We start from the raw sequence: 18,860 nt of genomic DNA on the forward strand, positions 1-18,860 counted from the left end.
AGAGAGAGAGAGAGAGAGAGAGAGAGAGAGAGAGAAAGAGAGAGAGATTAGGAGGGAAAGCACTAACATTAAGGGGGATTGGGAAAGCCTTCTTGAAGAAAGTGGGATTTTAGCTGAGAGTGGAATCACTTGATCATAAAATATGTGGACTGGAGTAATGGATAAGAAGACTGGAAAGGTAGGAAGGGGTCAGGTTATGAAGCCAAACAGGATTTTATATTTTATCCTGGAGGTGACAAGGAGCCGCTGGAATTTACTGAATCAGGGGAAGGGTGACGTGGTCAGACCTGTGCTTTAGGTAAATCAATCTGATACTGAGTGAAAGATGAACTGGAACGGGAAGAGAGCTGAGGCAGGGGGACCAGAAGGTTGCTGCAATAGTTCCTATGTGAGGTGAAGAGGGCCTGTACCAGGTTGGAGGCAGTGTCAAGAGAAGAGGAAGGGTCTTATACAAGAATTATTGCAAAGGCAGAATCCATAGGACTTAACAGCTGATTGGAGAAAGATGGTGAGAGATAGTGTATCAAAGGCTATAGAGAAGTCAAAAAATGCTGAGATCAGGCCATTAGATTTGGTAATTAAGAGATCACTGGTAACTCTGGAGAGAGCAGTCATTTCACTTGTCTTATTTTCCTCATCTACAAAATGAATAGGTGAGAGTTGATCATTTCTAAGGATCCTTTTGGCTCTAAACCTATGATTCTGGTTGCCTTAATGAAACATTATTATTGAACTGAACCCTAGTTCAATTTGCTATTTAATCTCAGCTAAACCTTCGTGGTTATATGTGATAATCCTTTAATCCTTCCCTGACTCGCATTCCTCACACTGGCCATTCTAAGCCTCTTCTCAAGCCTCCCACACTATCCACTCCACTTACTCATATTGCCCCTTAGTTGAGGGACTCACCTCCTATCTTATTGAGAAAAAAAGACCATCCAGCATGAACCCTCTGCTGTTCCCTAATTCCACACTTTAAAAATCTCTCTGCCTTGTCCCTCTCTGCTCCAGTATCTGAGAATCAGGTAGTTCTTCTTGCCAAGGGTGACCCCTCTACTTGTTGCTTTTGTTTTCATCCCGTCCCATCTCTTCAGAGAATTTACTTCCTCAAGCATTCCTTCTTTCATGTTTGTTTACTGGCTCCTTCCCAGGTGCCTACAAACATCCCTAGGACTCCTTTAAAAAAAAATCCTCATTTGATCCTGCCATTTCCTCATGTTATCATCCTTCGCCTTTCCCCTTTCCTAAGTCAAACTAAAAGAGCTGTCTGTACTTGGTGCTTCCCCTTCCTCTCTTCCCACTCCCTTCTCAACCCTGTGCAATCTGGTTTTGGACCCCACCACTCACTAAAATTGCTCTCTTCAAAGTGACCCATGACCTCTTTTCTTAGTCCTCAACCTACCTGACATTTTCTCTCCTTGGCTTCCACAATACGGTGTTTTCCTAGTTCTTCCCCTTCCCCTTCTGAATAATCTTCTTGGTCTTCTTTGCTGGATAATCATCCATGTCCCATCCTTAACCTAAGTGTAGACGTCCCCCAAGGCTCTGGTCTGGGGACCTCTTCTTCCTTCTCTCCAAATTCTCTACACTGGGTGATCTCATCTGTCCCCATAGATTCAATTATCATCAGTACTCACAGGACCTCTCTATATATCCAGTCCTAATCTCTATTCTGAACTTTAATCTTGTATCTCCAAGTCTACCTCAATGTCTCATAGGCATCTCAAATGCAATGTGTCCAAAACAGAGCTCATGATCTTCCAACCTATACCTTCACACTTCCCTATTTCTGCCGAGGGCACCATTACTCATCCAATCATACAGGATCAAACCTCACTGATACTTACTTTTTATTCCCAACAGCCAATCAGTTGTCAATTCTAATCAATTTTACTTCTATAATACCTCTTGCATATAACTCGTTTTCTTCATTCATAGAGCACCTATCCTTTTAGGCACTCATTACCTCTGGACTATACCAATAGTTTCCCAACTGGTCTCTTTGCTTCTAGTCTCCCCTCCCTCCATTCCATCTTCTAAAGAACTTAACAAATGATATGATGAAACTTATACCTTATCTGCTCAAAAATCTACATGTACAAAAATATTTATAGCAATTCTTTTTGTGGTGACAAAGAATTAGAATTTGAGGAGATGCCCAACAACTGGGGAATGGCTGAACAAAGTTGTGGTGCATGATTGTAACGGAACACTATTGCACTATAAGAAATGATGAGCAGGATGCTTTCAGAAAAACCTGAAAAGATTTACGTGAACTGATGCAAAGTGAAGTGAACAGAACCAGGAGAACATTGCACACAGTAACAGTAATAATGTACAATAATCAACTGTGAAAGAATTAGCTATTCTCAGCAATACAATGATCTAAGACAATTCTGATGGATTTATGATGACAAATGCTATCCACTTCCAAAGAAAGAACTAATGGGAATCTGAATGAAGATCAAAGCATACTTTTTAAAACTTTTCATTTTTCTTTCTTTTGGGGGGGGGGGGAATCTGTTTCCTTTCACAACATAATTAATATGGAAATGTTTTGTATGACTGCACATGCATAACCTATACCAAATTGCTTGCCTTCTCATTAAAGGAGCAGGCAGGGAAAGAGGGAGATAATTTGGAATTCAAAAATTTTTTAAAATGAACATTAAAAATTGTTTTTACATGTAATTGGAAAAACATAAAATATTAAGCCCCCTCCCCTGAGTTCTGATAGACACATAGGAACTCACCTATAGTAGGTCTGTGACAGCTGATAAGACATGGGCACGAAGGGCAGGGCACGGCTTTTTTTGGGCCCCAGGGTATGGTTCACACGACGGCGGTTCACAAGACTTCTCTTCTGACACTCTACAAAGGCCTTCACAAGGATGTGGTCTTTGTACTCTCGGTAGAGACGGAAAGTCTGTAACAAAGCACAAGCATGGGATTGTGGAGGCAATGCCACAATGGTCACAAGATCAGTCCTTTCCACTGACCAAAGACACAATGAGGAGACCTCACTGAGCTCATCTTCAGGGACAAAAGTCCAAAGGGTCGTGCGATTTAAGAGAAAGGACAGGTCACTAACTCTGGACAAAAGAAATTAGGTATTATCAATCAGCATTCCTTCCCTCTGATTTCCAGAAAAGTGATATTTTGATCCTAACAGGTCTTTCAAAGGAGAGGTCCCTCTCAGATCTTAAAGGATACTATGCAGAGATATGGAGGGAGATTGGCCGTCCCACTATTTGTTTACGTATCAAAAGTCAACCAAGCTGCCTGTCCTGCTGTGGATCCAACTGCTGGTGAAGTTTATCATGGAACCTGGAAGCCCAGCTGGGTTAGAGTTTGAGAAAGAAAAATTAAAAGGATGATAGAACCCATTATTGTCTCTATAAATCAATCCATAAAAATGTACTGATTCTTTCTCATGCATAAGGCTCTGTTCTGGCTTTTACTTGATAATCATCTGAGCATGGAAGGAACAAAGGGTAAGAGAATGCTACATCCAGAAGATAAATCAGGCACAGAGGTTAAGTGACTTATCCTAAGGTCACAGTGAGGAAGACGTGGAGACCTTGTCCCTTCCAATACATTTATGTTTCCTAGAAGAACATGAGAAAAGATATGCTGTTTTCACCACTGTTATTTAACACATATGAGAAGGTTAAGACTTAGTGGGGACATGACCATTGCTTTCAAACACTAGAAGGGCTGTCATATGGAAGACAGATTATACTTTTTTCATTTGAACTCAGAAGCCAGAACTGGGACCAATGGCTAAAAGTTATAAGACAACAGAAAAAACTTCCTATTAATTAGGACTGTCCAACAACGGAATGGATAGCTGCTGGAAACTTTCTGTCACTGCAGGTCTCTGAACAAAAGCCAAACAATCATTTGTATCTGGGATTCTGTAGACAAGATTTCTGCATTAGGTAGGGAATGGATTAGATCAATGAGGTCAAGCTCAAATAGAAACAGGGGCCACTAATATATACATAAAAATTCTTGAGAGTCATATATAGACTTAGTATTAAAACACAATGAATTCATCTTTTATTTTATTTTTACTCATTTTGCTGAATATCTTCCAAATACATTTTAAACTGGCTCAGGACTCAGGAGTGTTGTGGGTTGCATATGGGCACCTATGGAGTAGCTGACTTGAGATCCTTTCCCAACTTCAAAGTTTTATAAATGCTCCTACGAGGCCCAAGGCTATGGGATGCCAGGATTTCTGGGAAGTATAATTACAGGGATACAAATTGCTGGATTGAGACTCACCCATCCTATTTTGATCTTTCTCTTTTTGCTAAATAGTCTGGTGGATGAACTTTTCCATAAAGCAAGAGCCTATGATTGACACTGTAGTCTAACAGAGGAAATAATTCCTTAGTCCTGGAGTAATGATTAAAGAAGTTGGGGTTTGCCCTCTGATTAAAGACCTTTTGGGTTTCAGGTTCCTCCATAGGAAGTGTAGTTGTAGACTACCTATATTCTACTTCCCCTAACATCTGGTTGCCATCAAAGATGTGTGTGTGTGTGTGTGTAACAAAATTCATCCAGTCATATAATCACTGACAGAGCTGGAAAAGTTCCTTAGTCTAACTCATGACCAAATAATGAATACTATTTGCAGCATTCTCTAACCTCTATTTCAAGAACCAACCAACACCATTTACTAAATGTCTACCTACTACATGTCAGACAATGTGATAGGTGCTAGGAATAAAAGATAAAAATGAAACAAACCCTGTCCTCAAGGAATTTACATTCTATTGGGGAGATAACAGGTACATAAATTAGCATATACAAAATAAATACAAGTTAAATTTGGTGGAAGATGAAGGAATCACAGAAGGCTTTAGGTAGAAAGCAGAGTCTGAGCATGGTTTTGAAGGAAACAAGGTATTATATAAGAGGTAGAAGTGAGGAGAGAGGTGAGTATATTCCAAATATGGGGAAGATCTAGTAGGAACATCAAGATAGCCAGTCTAGCTGAACCACAGAGTGAGGGAAAGAGAGTAATATACAAAGTTGGAAAGGTAGGTTGGGGCTAGGTTGTTGGCTTTACAACCCAAGCAGGAGCTTGTATTTGATCCTAAAACAGGGAGCCAATAAAGTTTATTGAGTGACATAATCAGACTGTCACTTTAGGAAAATCACTTTGACAATTAGTTTATGTAGGCTGTATTGAAAAGAGTGAATACTTGAGGCAGGGTAAGCAGGATAAGCAATAAGCTGATAATATTCCAGGTGAAAGGTGATGAAGGTTTAAACTAGTGTGGTGGCAGAGAGGAGACAGATATGAGAGATGGCAGAGGGAGAAATGGCAAGATTTGGCAACTGACTGGATATGTGAGGATGGAGAGTAGGAGTTAAGGATAACACCAATGTAAAAAACCTGGGTGATTAGAAGGATGGTGGTTCATTGACAGAAATAGGGAAGTTTGGAAGAGGAGTGGGTTTTAGGGGAAAGAAAATGAGTTCATTAGCGGAGGAGATTTCCACAAAAATAAATAAGAACTCACTATATCCCAGGGCATGCCATTTCAATTTTAGACAGTGTTAATTGTTAACAAACTTTTTCTCACATTGAGACAAAAACTGCTGCCTATCAACTTTCCTTAATTGATTCTGTATTTCTGTCCTCTGGGAGAAAACAGAGTCAATATATTCTCATGGGTAGGCTTTTTAAATATTAGACTTCTCTTCATCCTTTTCCTTCAGTCCAATTTTTCTTCATATTTATAGTTTCCAGACCTCTCATCATCTGACCTATCCTCCTCTGGTCATGGTCTAGCTTCCTGATCTCACTTTTAAAATGTGGTACCCCAAAACTGGACCCTACATTGCAAATGATATCTAACCACAGCAAAGCCAACAGACTATGACCTCCTTCCTTTCCGCTCCCCCTGGGAACCCCTATGCTCCTGTTTTGGACACTAGCATAACCTAAGATTGTATTAACAGTTCTAGTTGTCACAAACTACTAACATAAACAAACAGGCATTATAGCAAAACATCCACAGACACACATGGCAGAAATTACAGCTCCACTGGGGAGAGTGTAAAAACCTCCATTTTTATCCTCATCTCCCCTAGTAACATTTCTCTGACCTTCATGTCCTAAAATAGATTCTAAAGGGACATTCATATGGCTTTTGGATACTCTCCTTAACTATTCATTAATGGGCTCTTTAACTGGGCCTGAAGGAGCTCCAAGAAGAAAAATCCACCTTTTGATTGTGATGAAGGGCCCTCCAAGCAGTTTCCCAGGAATTACCTGCAATGACATTTATTTCCATATAACACAGAGTTAGTTTTGGGATTTCATAATTATCAGTACAGGAAGGAAGAGGGGCATTGTGGTGGAACAGAAAGAAAGACCACTTAGCTGCCCCATACAAGGTATGTGACCTTGAGCTCACTGCTTTACCCTTTTGGGCCCCAGTGACTTCCTCTAAAAAATATGGAAGTTGGATCAATTAACATTTATTAAACACTTACTATGAGCTATGCTGTGCTCACTGAGGATACAAAGATAAAGGAACTTCCTCAAGGAGCTCACAATCTCACAGGGGAGACAACATGTAATCAAATATATAGAAAGTAAGCTATGTAATACAGAATAAATAGGAAATGATTAATAGAGGGAAGGCACTAGAATTAATAGGGACTGGAGAAGGCTTCTTGAAGAAGATGGGATTTTAGCTGGAACTTAAAGGAAGCCAGGAGGTCAGTGGTTGGAGGGAGAGTGTTCCAGGCAAGGAGATAGCCTGAGAAAATGACTGGAGTTGAGAGATGAACAGTCTTATTCATGGAACAACCAGAAGATCAGTGTCACTGGATCAAAGAGTCCATGGTAGGGAACAACGTCTAAGAAGACTGGAAAAATGGGACAGAGCTAGGATATGGAGAGCTTTGAATGCCAACAGAGCATTTTGTATCTGATGTGGAGGTGATAGGGAGTCACTGGAGTTTACTGAATAGTGCAGTGACAGGGTCAGACCTGCCTGTGCTTTAGGAAAATCACTTTAGTGGCTGAATGGAGGGTGCACTGGAGTGGGGAGAGACGTGAGGCTGGCAGACCCACCAGCAGACTAATGCAGTATTCCAGGCATGAGGTGATAAGGGTCTTGCACCAGAGTGGTGGCAGTGTCAGAGGAGTAACGGGGGAGTATATCTGAGATGTCACAGAGGTGAAATCGACAGACCTTAGCAATAGCTTGGATATAGGGGTGAGAGGCAGTAAGGAGAATGACTCCTGAGAGACTAGGGGGATGGTTGTTGTCATCTACGGTAATAGAGAAGGTGGGGGGAGAGTTTAGGAAGAAAGATACTGAGTTCAGTTTTGGATATATTGAAAATAATATATGTACTGGACATCTAGTTTGAGATGTCTGAAAGCCAGTTGGAAATGAGAGACTAAAGGTCAGTAGAGAGACTGGGGCAGGAAAGGTAAACTGAGAATCATCAGCATAGAGATGGTAATTAAATCCATGGGAGTTGATGAGATCACCAAATGTAGAGGGAGAAAAGAGGACCCAGGACAGAACTCTGAGGGACACCTGTGATTGGAGGGTAGGATCTGAATGAGGATCCAGCAAAGGACACAAAGCAGGAGTGGGCAGATAGGTAGGTGGAAAATCAGGAGAGGCTGGTGTCCCAAAAACCTAGAGAGAAGAGAGCATCAAGGAGGAGGGTGATCAGTGGTGTCAAAGACTGCAGAGAGGTCAAGGACAATGTGGATTTGGAAACTAAGAGATCACTGATAACTTTGGAGAGAGCAATTTTGGATCAGAAGGCGACAATGATGACGACTTCCCTTCCATTTCTAAAATTCTATGAAGAGCTTTAGATGCCAGAACAGTCTGCTACTACTACAGGTTTTGGAGCAGGGACTTGAAATGGTCAACTCTGTGCTTTGACTCTATAAATTTGTGTGTGGGATGGATTAGTGTGCAGGGAGACTAGAGGCAGGCAGGCCTATAAGAGACTACTGGTACACAGTGGGGGTTAGAGATGATGAAGGTCTGACTTAGGGTGGTGACTGCAGCAGTAGACAGAAGTGGATGTAAGAGATACTATGGAGGTAGAAAAGGCTTGATTTGGGCATGGAGCTGATGGGGGAGGGAAGGATGACATATTACAACTCTGGGTGGCTGCTTCCCTCCTCTAAAGACAAAAAGAGGCATCCGATGATTAGTCTACAAAAATACCGTCATTGTATAGGTCTTAGCAACCGTCAAATGCCTAGAATTCTTATATGGGTTTATGGGCTCCATATTCTTCTTTCCATCCTACTTAGGGCCTCACACCACATGCTCATTGAGGCCAAGGCCTAGTTTTCACTATGTCTTAGTTTTCCCTAGTGCCTTATCTATAGCAGGCACTAAAATACTTGCTCTACTGGAATGGATGGCTATCTAGATTCCTCCCCACAAGGCGAAGATCCACTCTGTGGACAGTGCTGCTCCAGCTCCTCAAAAGGGAAGGTCGTTCAAAACCAGACAGGGAGCAAACAATAACTCAGGAATCCACAATGGTTTCCTGATCCCCAGTTCAGGGCTATTTTCATTACACCATGCTGCCTCAGACAGTATGGCTTACTGCTACCTCTTTGGAATGGTGGAATGTGTGGTCTCCAAAGCACACCATGGCATTTAAGGAAATATCTCACATGTGGAGGAAAGTATATTTACTCACAAAAAAGACAACACATGCAGCTAATAAACTTGAATTTGCAGAGATCCCAGGCATGTTGATAGAATTCAGATGGAAGCAGACTGTTACTTCTCTGCTCATACCCTAGTATTTTTCTATTAAAATCCAATTAAAATTCTACTTCCTCCAAGAAATTCTTCCATGACCCTCTACCCTCAATCCTTCTGATGGTCCTTACCCCAAAACAAAACACCTTTTACTTTCTGGATTTCACAGTGAATTTTAGTTAAATTTGTGGGGATTTACGGTTATTGTTTCTTTCTCATTTTATCCTCCCAAAGTAAATTCCACGAGGGCAGGGACAGCTGTCTTTTCTCCACTTTGCACCTCCTTCAGTACCGAGTACAGTGCTCTGCAAACAGCAGGTAACTAACACACATCTGTTGAATGAATGCCCTTTGAATGAGCCACAACAGAGCTGTGGAACTCAACCACAAAATATTTTTTTCCTGCTGTTTCTGCTGGGCTCCCCCTTGCGGCCAAAGTAATGAATATTTCTCCTTTAATACCTGAAGATACTAAGACTATTCCTATATACGTGTTGGCTTTAAATGACAATAAAACAAATTTTTTGTTTTAAAAATAACCTCGTCCCCCACCAAATTAAATTCCTCATCCTTCCCCTTTATCAAAGTAGTTTGTATGCATAAAATTAAACAAAGAGGCACTGAACTTCAATGCTAAAAGCAAACACAAAGTGAATCACGTCAGAGGGTCATGTGAGATGATTTCTTGTGCACAAGAGGAAGCATGATGTGGGGGACAAAGCATTAGACTGGGGGTCAGAACGCCTGGAATGAAATTCTGCTCCACTACCTACTAGCTACGTGATCTTAGGCAAATTGATCCACCTCTCTGGGGTCACCTCAGTTCATTTAGAAGACAGATATAATAAGTTCCCTCCCTACCCCAAGAGCTAGTACATCAGGCTATACATCTTAGACACTGTAGACAGACAAAGAAAGCTAAGGCAAACCCAAAGGCACTTGAGAAGCAGTGATGGATGTGAACAGGCTATGACATGTTACCAGTGAAGAAGGGCTCAAGAGAAGAGAATTTTGTGAAAGATGCCAGCAGAGAGGTGCAGCCATTAAAGGTGGGCCACTCAAGCAGCGGAAGTAAGGGGTAACTGATCAACAGTTGGCGTGCTCTGCTGGTGTCTATCCTTGTGAAGAGACGATGTCAGTAGAGAGAAGTGGACGCAGGCCATTTGGTGGAAACGTCCACATGGGTGAGATCACATATCAATCATTGTATTTATCTCAAAGGGCTGCTCTAAGAAAAGCCATATATATTATTATCATGGTGATTACTATTAGGATAAAGAGAGCCAGTCTGAAGTTCCCTCGGGATGTAAGTGAATCTCAACTGAGGACTCAACTGAATGCACCTGAACACTCCACATTAGCACCTAGGGCTACCTTTGTCTCCACCTACAGTACTAACAAGAAGTACTATAATAGGTGGAAAGTAGGGCTTGAAGAAAGAGGAGGTGGCTCAGGAAGACAAGCCTTTGGGATAAATAGTTTAAGAAGCTGAGAGGCAAGGAAACAAAAGAAGAGCGAGGTGAGATGATTTACGTTCCAGGGTATCCCAGAAATAACTTGGTTGCAGCACGGAGTAAAGGACCTGGGTCTGAATTATCCTTCTGTAACTTACTACCTGTGTAATCTTGGGCAAGTTACTTCGCTTCTCCAGGTCTCAGTTTCCTCACCTGTAAAACAAGGGGGTTAAACCAGAAGATTCCTATGGTCCTTTCAGCTTTAAATCCTATGACTTTCAAAATGTGGCAACTCCTTAAATGTATTATTTTTATTGTTTCCCTATAGTTCAAAGGGGATTTGGAGCTGGAAGGGACTCTAAAAAGGATCCAGACCAAGCCCCTCTTTTGATAGATGAGAAATCAATAAAGGAAGGATTTAAACCCAGACTGTCTGAATTCAATACTTTTCCTCCCACTACACTATGATGCCATCTGCAAAAAAGCCCTTAGAAAATCTCCAGGTAACTGCTTCAAGATGAAATGGGAGAAGAGAGAAGATGCTACTGTGCTATGTGTCAGGGGAATAGGGGAAGAGAAGGCAGGTGCAAGAAAGGGTATTGATTTCCAAGAAAATGAGCAAGGATCTACACAAGGACAAAGGGGTGAACTGTGGCTCTCCTGGGATAAAAGAATGGATTGAATTTGGAAGCTCTGGCCTCTCTAAATCTTCCACTTTCCCTGAAAGTTGCTCTCTATTTAGATAATAACTAACTTTTTTTAAAAAAAGAAGGTAGTAAAATCTCTTAAAAGCTAGGACTAGTGGTACAAGGTTCCATTAAACACTTATGTACTTTAATTTCCCCTTCCTCTTATCTTTTTCATTTGGGTATCAAAAAGATAAATGAGGAGTTTTTAAATTCTCTGGAAAAGTAGAAGACTTAAAGTCCCCAGGACATTATATTTTCAACATGCAGTAATCACTAACATGCAAAATTCTGGGCACTAACATACGTAAAAAAAGAACAAAAGAACTCCCCAAACTGGCTATGTTCACTGTTCCTTCAATGACATCACCCATCTTCCTCCTTTTGCCCAATTTCCTGTTCTCAATGTTGCTGCTATTCCTTTTTCTGCTGAAGTGCAGACTGTCTGCTTGCATGGACCCTGACTCCTCTCAGATTCCATGGGCTAGAGAGTGGTAAAGACATGACGCATGTAAATGGCAGCCTCCTCTGCAACATCTGGAATCATCAGCAAATGCCATGCTTAAGGAGGAAACACCAATCTGACACCTACCTGAAATGACTGACATAACTTCATCTGATTATCTGAGAGGGCCAAAGTGCTCTGGATTAGGTTTTGCAGCACCAGAAAGTGAATATCATCCACACTGAAACAGAATAGGCAGGTCACAAGAACGTCAAACCATGGAGACACTCTGAATTCAATACTGATACAAAAGAATCAGCAATCTTATAAAATAACAGACATTCAAAGCAGAAAAAATACTTCCTGGCATTGAATCTCCTTAGCTGGTTGTCTTTGGCAGACAGAAATGTTTTGAAACTGTCAATTGGGGCAAGTCAGAAGATAATGTTGCCTTATCAGACACCTCAAATCAACTAATATAGTGATTATAATTTATAATAATTTAAATATAATATAATATAAATATAAATATAATATAATATAAATATAATATAATAATTTAAAATAGCTTTTACTCTAGAGAGAACTGATTTTTCATAAGGCATATAATTTAAAATATAAAATTGATATTAGTTTTTAGAACTTAAAGAAAAGTAGACATAATGCAGTTTTCCTACGGAGAAATCATGTGATAATAACTCTAAGAGGTTTCTTTTTTTTTAGCCCACCTTGATAATGGAGACCTACCACAGTTACAAAATCAGGGAACTTGAGCGCTGGAAGGAAGCTCAAAAACCTGTGTTTCCTAACCCACACTCTAATGCAGAGAAGTGAAGAGCACATGCTTTCCACGACATACCTGTTCTGCCTGACTTTCAGGATCTCCTGACTCCAGGACCAGAAGCTGGAAGTTGGGGAATGAGAATATAGGGAGGAGGAAAGATGTCTTCTTTTGTTTGTTTAATAGGTTTGAACTTTTGGCAACAGAAGTTTTGTGGGCCATTTTCATTTCCAAGGTAAAAAGGCAAAGATCTTCCTAGGATTGTAGGATTTAGAGCTGGATGGGACCTTATGAGATTATCTCATTTAACCCCTTCATTAACAGATGGGGAAACTAAGCCACAGAAAATGAAGTGAATTGCCCAAGGTCACACAGCCAGGAAGTGGCAGAATTAGGACCCAAACCCAGGTCTTTTGACTGACTCCAAATTCAAAGTTCTTTCCACACTGCCTCTCATCAAGCAGACAATTCTAAGAAAAACAACGGGTGGCCTAATGACTACAGGGGTGACATCTGCCCACACTCACCTGTTAAGTTCATCTTCTTTTCTGCTTTGATCCTTTTCATCCCCGATTGCCAAAACTCTATACCTGAAGAAGAAATAGAAAAGGGAACTCTTCAACGCAGAAAGCAGGCTTTGAACTGTCTGATTAATATCAGGGGGACATACTTAACCTAACGTCCCTTGATGGTCATCTGTAAACCCTTTGCACCAACCCCAAACCTGAATGTTAAAAGTCAAAGGAAGAGGAGGGGAATTAGACACAATTTTGTAGATGAAAGAGAACAAGGTGGATCCTATAATACAAGGAATAAATCAGGTTATAAAGACAATCCATAGCCCGGGGGCCCTGCGTGGTCATCTGAGTAATCCACTCTTGGCTTTTTCACATAAACAACATTCCAAACAGCTTCACTGGTCTAGCTCAGCTTTTCTTAGTCTGACTCCTTGGGGATATTCTGGTCTTATTTATATTGGTCTTCACCTTGGCTCTAATAACTATCTTCTAGTTACACCACTTCTCCCTACACCCTCCCCTCCAACCTCACCCCCAGTCTCCAGGACTAGCCCAGATGTCTAGAGCCACACCGAGAAGTCTAATGAATTAACATTACTTTGACATCGAATTTGATACGTTTAGGCTGGTTTAGGTCTCCAAGTAAAAGATACTGTAAAATTCTTTTTAAAAATGTCATCGCATGACTTAATTTTAATTCACTTTATGAATACTTTAGTGAAAAAATAAAGTTATAACTCTGCATATTCTCTGCAAGTCATTTTCTGGAATTTTGCCAGTACAACAGAAAACTTGGGCCACAGGATCATAGAGCTGGAAGTAACCTTAAAGGCATCTAATCCAATCTCTTCATTTTACAGAAGAAGAAACTGAGGTCCAGAAATAATTTCTCCAAGGTTACATTGGGCAACACTAGTCACTTATCATCAGTGTTGGAAGGCTGACAACGAGGACTCTTCTTAAGCTGGGTACTAGATGAACCTTAACTTCCCACATTTTCCACTGGACCTTCCTTTCCCCTTATCACACTCTTCTGTACCATAGTTCTTCGTGTGTTTGGTAATTCCCCTTGGGAAGACCACATGCTTCTTAAGATCATGGTATATGCCACCACTGACTTTGCATTTTTCCCAGTGTGCACAGCACAGTGCCTTGCATATAGCAGGGATTTATTTAATAAATGCTTGTTGAAATGAAATGGATTCTATGGAGTTAGGGCCAAACATATGACTAACTGGGCTTGAATTAATAAACAGAAACTGTTTAAAGGAAGGGACTTCAGAACTCAAACTGAAGGGACTTTCTCAGTGAAAATGTAAAACAGAGAAATCATTCAAACTTGAGCCAAGCATGGGAAATCTGGTTTCATCAACGTGAAAGTTTGGAAGTAGAGGACTACTCAGGAGCACAAGTAAGTGTCAGGGGACACTCTAGTCATAGGTTCCTATGCAACAAGAATGGAAATGGAAGCAAAGCTAATCAAACCAGGAACCTAATAATAATAGCCCATCCTTCTCTAGTGAGGCTGCTGTAAGGCTGTTAATTTCCCCTAAAGCCCTAATGTAAGCAGACAAGTATTGCAGGACTCAGGCAGAGTGGGTGGAGCAGCCAGTCTGGGCTGGTTGCCCAAGGGAATAGGGAGGCACAAGGCAACCATTAAATGTGGAGCCAAGTACAATTAGACAGCATCATGATTTTCATACTACAGCTCGTCCAAGAGAGAAGCATGTGGGAGCCTCAGGCTGACTGCACTTCTCTCACAACATGAACCACACAAACTGTCCTGGAAGTACTGTACCTGCTAAACAACTCCTGCAGGGTGTCTGGGATTTCGAGGTCAGGATTCCTCAGGGAAGAACTGAACTTCTCTTTAAGCCTCTCCACAAATTCTTTAAACTCTTCAGCACAAACCTTTTGAAAGAAGAGGATGAAACATTAAAGCCCTTCCCTTCCCTTCCCAAAAGGTTATACTAAGTCTCATCCAGTCAGTTACCTCATAATGCATGTCATCAGCCTGTCCCTAAAGTGGGCCTCATTTAGCCACCTCCTACACTCTCAAAACTGGGAGGCCAGGAGACAGTACCTTTCTAGTGCGTACAGAAAAGAAAAATAAGTGTTCTATCGGAGAACTATAATAAGTATGGGTCTACATGTATAAGTATGGGAACTATAATAAGTATGAGGCTTTGTCCCTTTTCCAGGGTCTACCTTTTCCCCACCTCCTTCAGGGACAGAGGTCAGACTCCTCTGACAACTGGGGTCACACCTCTGCCTAGTGACCCCCTCTCCTTCACCTTAATGTACACCAGGAACAAGACTGCCTAGTTCTGGCTTTGCTGATTCCAAGAGTCTGCAATATCGTATCACCAAGGGGAAATTAACAGCTTAAGTTTCTATGCACTTTTGTTGTTTTTCAGTAACGTCTGACTCTTCATAACTTCATTTGGGGTTTTCTTTGGCGAAGACACTGGAGTGGTTTGCCATTTCCTTCTCCAGTTCATTTCACAGATGAGGAAACTGAGGCAAACAGGGTTATGTAACTTGCCCAAGGCGACACAGCTAATATGTCTGAGGTCAGCTTTGAGCTCAGGAAAATGAGTCTTCCTGACTCCAGGCCTGGCACTCTATTCATTGTACTACCTAGCTGCCCAATGTACTTTAAGGTTTAATAAAGTTCTTTCTCTAACCTCTCAGAGAGGTTAGTAGCCTAAGTATTGGTATCCTTATTTGAGAATTGAGGCTGGGAGAGCTAAAGTGTCTGGTTCAGGGTTGCCCAGATAATAAGTTTCAGAGATGATAAAAACTCTGATCTTCTGACTCCAAATTGGGTCAACAAACATTTTCTGTTTATTAATTCATGCCCAGTTAGCATTATGTTTGATCTTATTCAGTAGAGTTCAGTTCATTTCAACAAGCATTTATTAAATGCCTACTGTATGCAAGGCACCATGCTGCAAGCACTGGGGAAAATATAAAGCCAGATGTGACACAAACCTTGCTCTTAAGGAGCTTATGATCTATCTGAGAGGAACTGCCATGTACACATAGAACTATGGTACAAAAGAAAGTATGATAAGGGGAAAGAGAAGGTCCAGAGAGTGAAAAATGTGAGGAGTTTGTACTCTCTCGGTTCATTTAGCAGCCAGTTTAAGAAAACTGACCTTGTCAGCTGCCAACTCTAAGCTCTTTTTCTAACACCACAATGGGAAAAGCAAAGGAGCTGAACTGGGAAGAAATATACATCTACCTAACTTGTCAGCTGCCTGTCCCCAATTTCCTCGTCTTCAATCTAAGAGACCCACTGCCACTTGGTGTCCTTCCATCCTTATACGGTTCTGCGCACCTGAAGCACTGGGGTCCTTATAGAATTGCAGGCGTTCTCAGAAAGCAAACTTTGTACCTTCTTCTTTAGCTCTCCAGAGATGTCTGACAGTTAGCAAATAACCTGGATACGATCTCTGAAGAGTTGCTCCATTTCCTTTTCAATGCAGGCCTGAGGCATAGGAGCATTCAAACTTCTAACCTCATTTAAAAAGTGACTATGGGAGCCAGTTGAGTAAAGTTCAAACTCAAGGAACTGGGAAGTAGATTTTCCAAATGGTCATGAAAAATCCCATGTTTGCCAGTCAAAGTCCAGCACTGGTACTCGGTACCAAATAAATAAGAGACTTCTTTTGTGGGCCAGAAGTCGCACTGTTCTTGGTTTTAAGGCCTCATAGCAATGACACCATTCTTACCTCAGGGTCTTGATAGTTCTGTTTTCGATTTACAAAATCCTCCACGAGAGCTTTATCTTGGTACACCTCTGCAAGGCAAACTCTGCATCAGGAGAAGATAAATAAAATGATTTTGTGTATTTTAAGGTCCCTCATGTTCTGAAATACCAGAGAATTGACTCAGGGGTGCTTCAGTTATGGTTGTAACAACTGCACCAGAAGAAAGAACGAAAGGTAGTAGATACATTAATAATAGTTCTTTGACGTTTCCAAAGTGCTTTCCTCACGGTTACCCTAAGAGATGAGGAGCACAAGTATTATTTCCTGTATTCTGCAAATGAAGAAACTGAGGCCAGTCAGAGAGCTAGTAAGTGTCAGAGGTAGGACTCAAATTCCTGACTTGGACTCAGAGATGTTGATTCCCCTACGGCACAGTGCAGCTTATCTCTTGGGTGTTATCTTTTTCACAAAGCTCCCAACTTAAAAGTACCAGTTTTAGGAACCGGAGAACTATCTAAATAGGAAAAGAATTGGTGCCCAATGTTCACACCATTTCTTACCATGAATCAAGAGCTTTCTTTCTTTCAAGAGGGTTATCTGATTGCTTTGTAGGAATGACTGGGCTGGTGGGAGAGCTTTGAGTGTTTTTGAAGGCATCCAATTAAATCTTTTTGTTTTGGGCTGCCTTAGAAGGTTATAGCAGCATAATGGATTTACTTAGAAAGTTCAATGGGCTTTCAGGGCATTTCCCGGATGATACTTGGGTGCCAATAAGCAGTGCTGGCCTTTATTCTCCAGTTCTAGAACCAAGTTCCGAGAAGAAAGCCAAAATGACTTGATTAAATTCACTCAGGACGGCACCTGGATTTCCAGCTGTCTAGTCAGTGTTCTCCCGATATTTTAAAAGTAGGAATGAGCTTTTAGAAGTCTATCCCCTGAGTCTCCAAGGGATGTGCTGGAAAGATATGGAAGATGGGAGGAGAATGTGGGCTAAGGCTGGGGGAATTGGCAAGAAGCCACCTGGAGCGGTTGCTCTGAGAAAAGGAATCCTTTCTTTGCAGGGGTTGACAAATGGTGCCGGCATGGTTCTATTAGCCCATGATCACCCAGCTACTAAGTGGGAGGAGTCAAACCCTGGGTCTTTTGACTCAAAGGTCAGTGTTACTGCCACCGAACCACATTCTGTCTCGTAGCAAAAGCAATAATAGACTGTGCTAATCTCCTAAGTCTGCCACTCACTGGGCAAGCTGTTAACCTCTCGAAGCCTTAGTTTCCTCATCTGTAAAATGGAGAAAGGCATGTCATAGTAGACAGAGGCCTGGCTCTATCTTCAGGAAGACCCAGATTTGAGTCAACCTGATTCATGTCCATCAATCGAGAAGCCTGCTGTACATCAGACCTTATGCTGGGTTGGAATCCTACTACTCATTAGCTGTGTAGCCACAGGCAAGTCATTTAAACCATCAGACCCCATGCAACTCTCTAAGACTATAACTTACACACAATTTGCCAGTTTGCATCCGTGGAGGGATTTTCCAAAGTGTGAATTCCCTATCTCAATGAAATCACAGGTCTAGAACAAAAATTAGGTGTGTACAGTATAAGTACACCTGTCCTATCTAAGGTTTATTATGTGGAAAACTTTAATACTGAGAGCAAGAATTATTAGAATCACCTTAACTCCAGGTAAAAAATATTTCTTTACAAATAGCTTACTTATAGTTCAGATAGGCTTGTGGATTTTTGACTATGTAGCGAGCTCTTCGCCCAACTGAATGGGATGTTTTATCCAATGACTCTTCAAAAGTGGCATGCAAAATATCCCGGACAACTTGCCATGGAACAAATGGGCCTTTCACCTAGATCAAATATGGAAGATAGAAAAATAAGATTTCTTCAAGAAAAAGTCAAACTCCTTTGTTTAGTAATCAACCCCCACCTTTAACACGATGTCACCCTATCTCTCAAGTCTTAATTCATATTACTCCCATACATGGATTTTATGTTCCAGGAGAACTACACTACTTTTTGTTCCACAAATATAAATGCAATCATCCCACTTCTTTGATCATGTTGCTCCTTCTGCCTAGAACACTCTCCTCTTTATTTTCCTGAATTCCTCTCTATCTTTTAAAGCTCACCTCAAATGCCAACTCCTTCAGTTCAATAATTTAACCAGCACTTATTAAGCATTCAAAATGCAGAAGGCACTATTCTAGAACCTGGGGACACAAAGTCAAAACAATGAACAATCCTTATCCTCCAGGAGCTTACAAGGAGGGAGAGGGATGGAATAACAACATTTACACAGATAAGTGAATACAACACAGATTGAGGAGGGAAAGAACACCAATAATTAGGGGCCTCTGGAAAGGCTTTCCATAGGAGATAGTGTCTGAGTTCAACCTTTAAGTATGCCAAAGATTCTGTGAAGTGAGGAGAGAAGAAAGTGAATGCCATGCATGCACAGGCCACAGTCC

The 18,860-nt window shown here is 41.2% G+C and overlaps 1 protein-coding gene across 3 annotated transcripts in view; it reads right to left on the reverse strand.

Annotated features, from left to right (window-relative positions):
- The window catches only part of GTF3C1 (general transcription factor IIIC subunit 1), a 121,314-nt gene that overhangs the window by 13,003 nt on the left and 89,451 nt on the right, over nucleotides 1-18,860 (reverse strand). For all 3 annotated transcript variants that reach the window (XM_027862736.1, XM_027862735.1, XM_027862734.1), the window contains 6 exons: nucleotides 18,097-18,239; nucleotides 16,402-16,483; nucleotides 14,463-14,575; nucleotides 12,674-12,736; nucleotides 11,513-11,606; nucleotides 2,754-2,926 (listed from right to left, as the gene is read on the reverse strand). In XM_027862736.1, the coding sequence (XP_027718537.1) occupies nucleotides 2,754-2,926; nucleotides 11,513-11,606; nucleotides 12,674-12,736; nucleotides 14,463-14,575; nucleotides 16,402-16,483; nucleotides 18,097-18,239 (668 nt within the window). The remainder of the gene's footprint in view (nucleotides 1-2,753; nucleotides 2,927-11,512; nucleotides 11,607-12,673; nucleotides 12,737-14,462; nucleotides 14,576-16,401; nucleotides 16,484-18,096; nucleotides 18,240-18,860) is intronic.

Source organism: Vombatus ursinus, unplaced genomic scaffold (assembly GCF_900497805.2).
Source record: "Vombatus ursinus unplaced genomic scaffold, bare-nosed wombat genome assembly UNPS02014770.1, whole genome shotgun sequence".
Taxonomy (NCBI): domain Eukaryota; kingdom Metazoa; phylum Chordata; class Mammalia; order Diprotodontia; family Vombatidae; genus Vombatus; species Vombatus ursinus.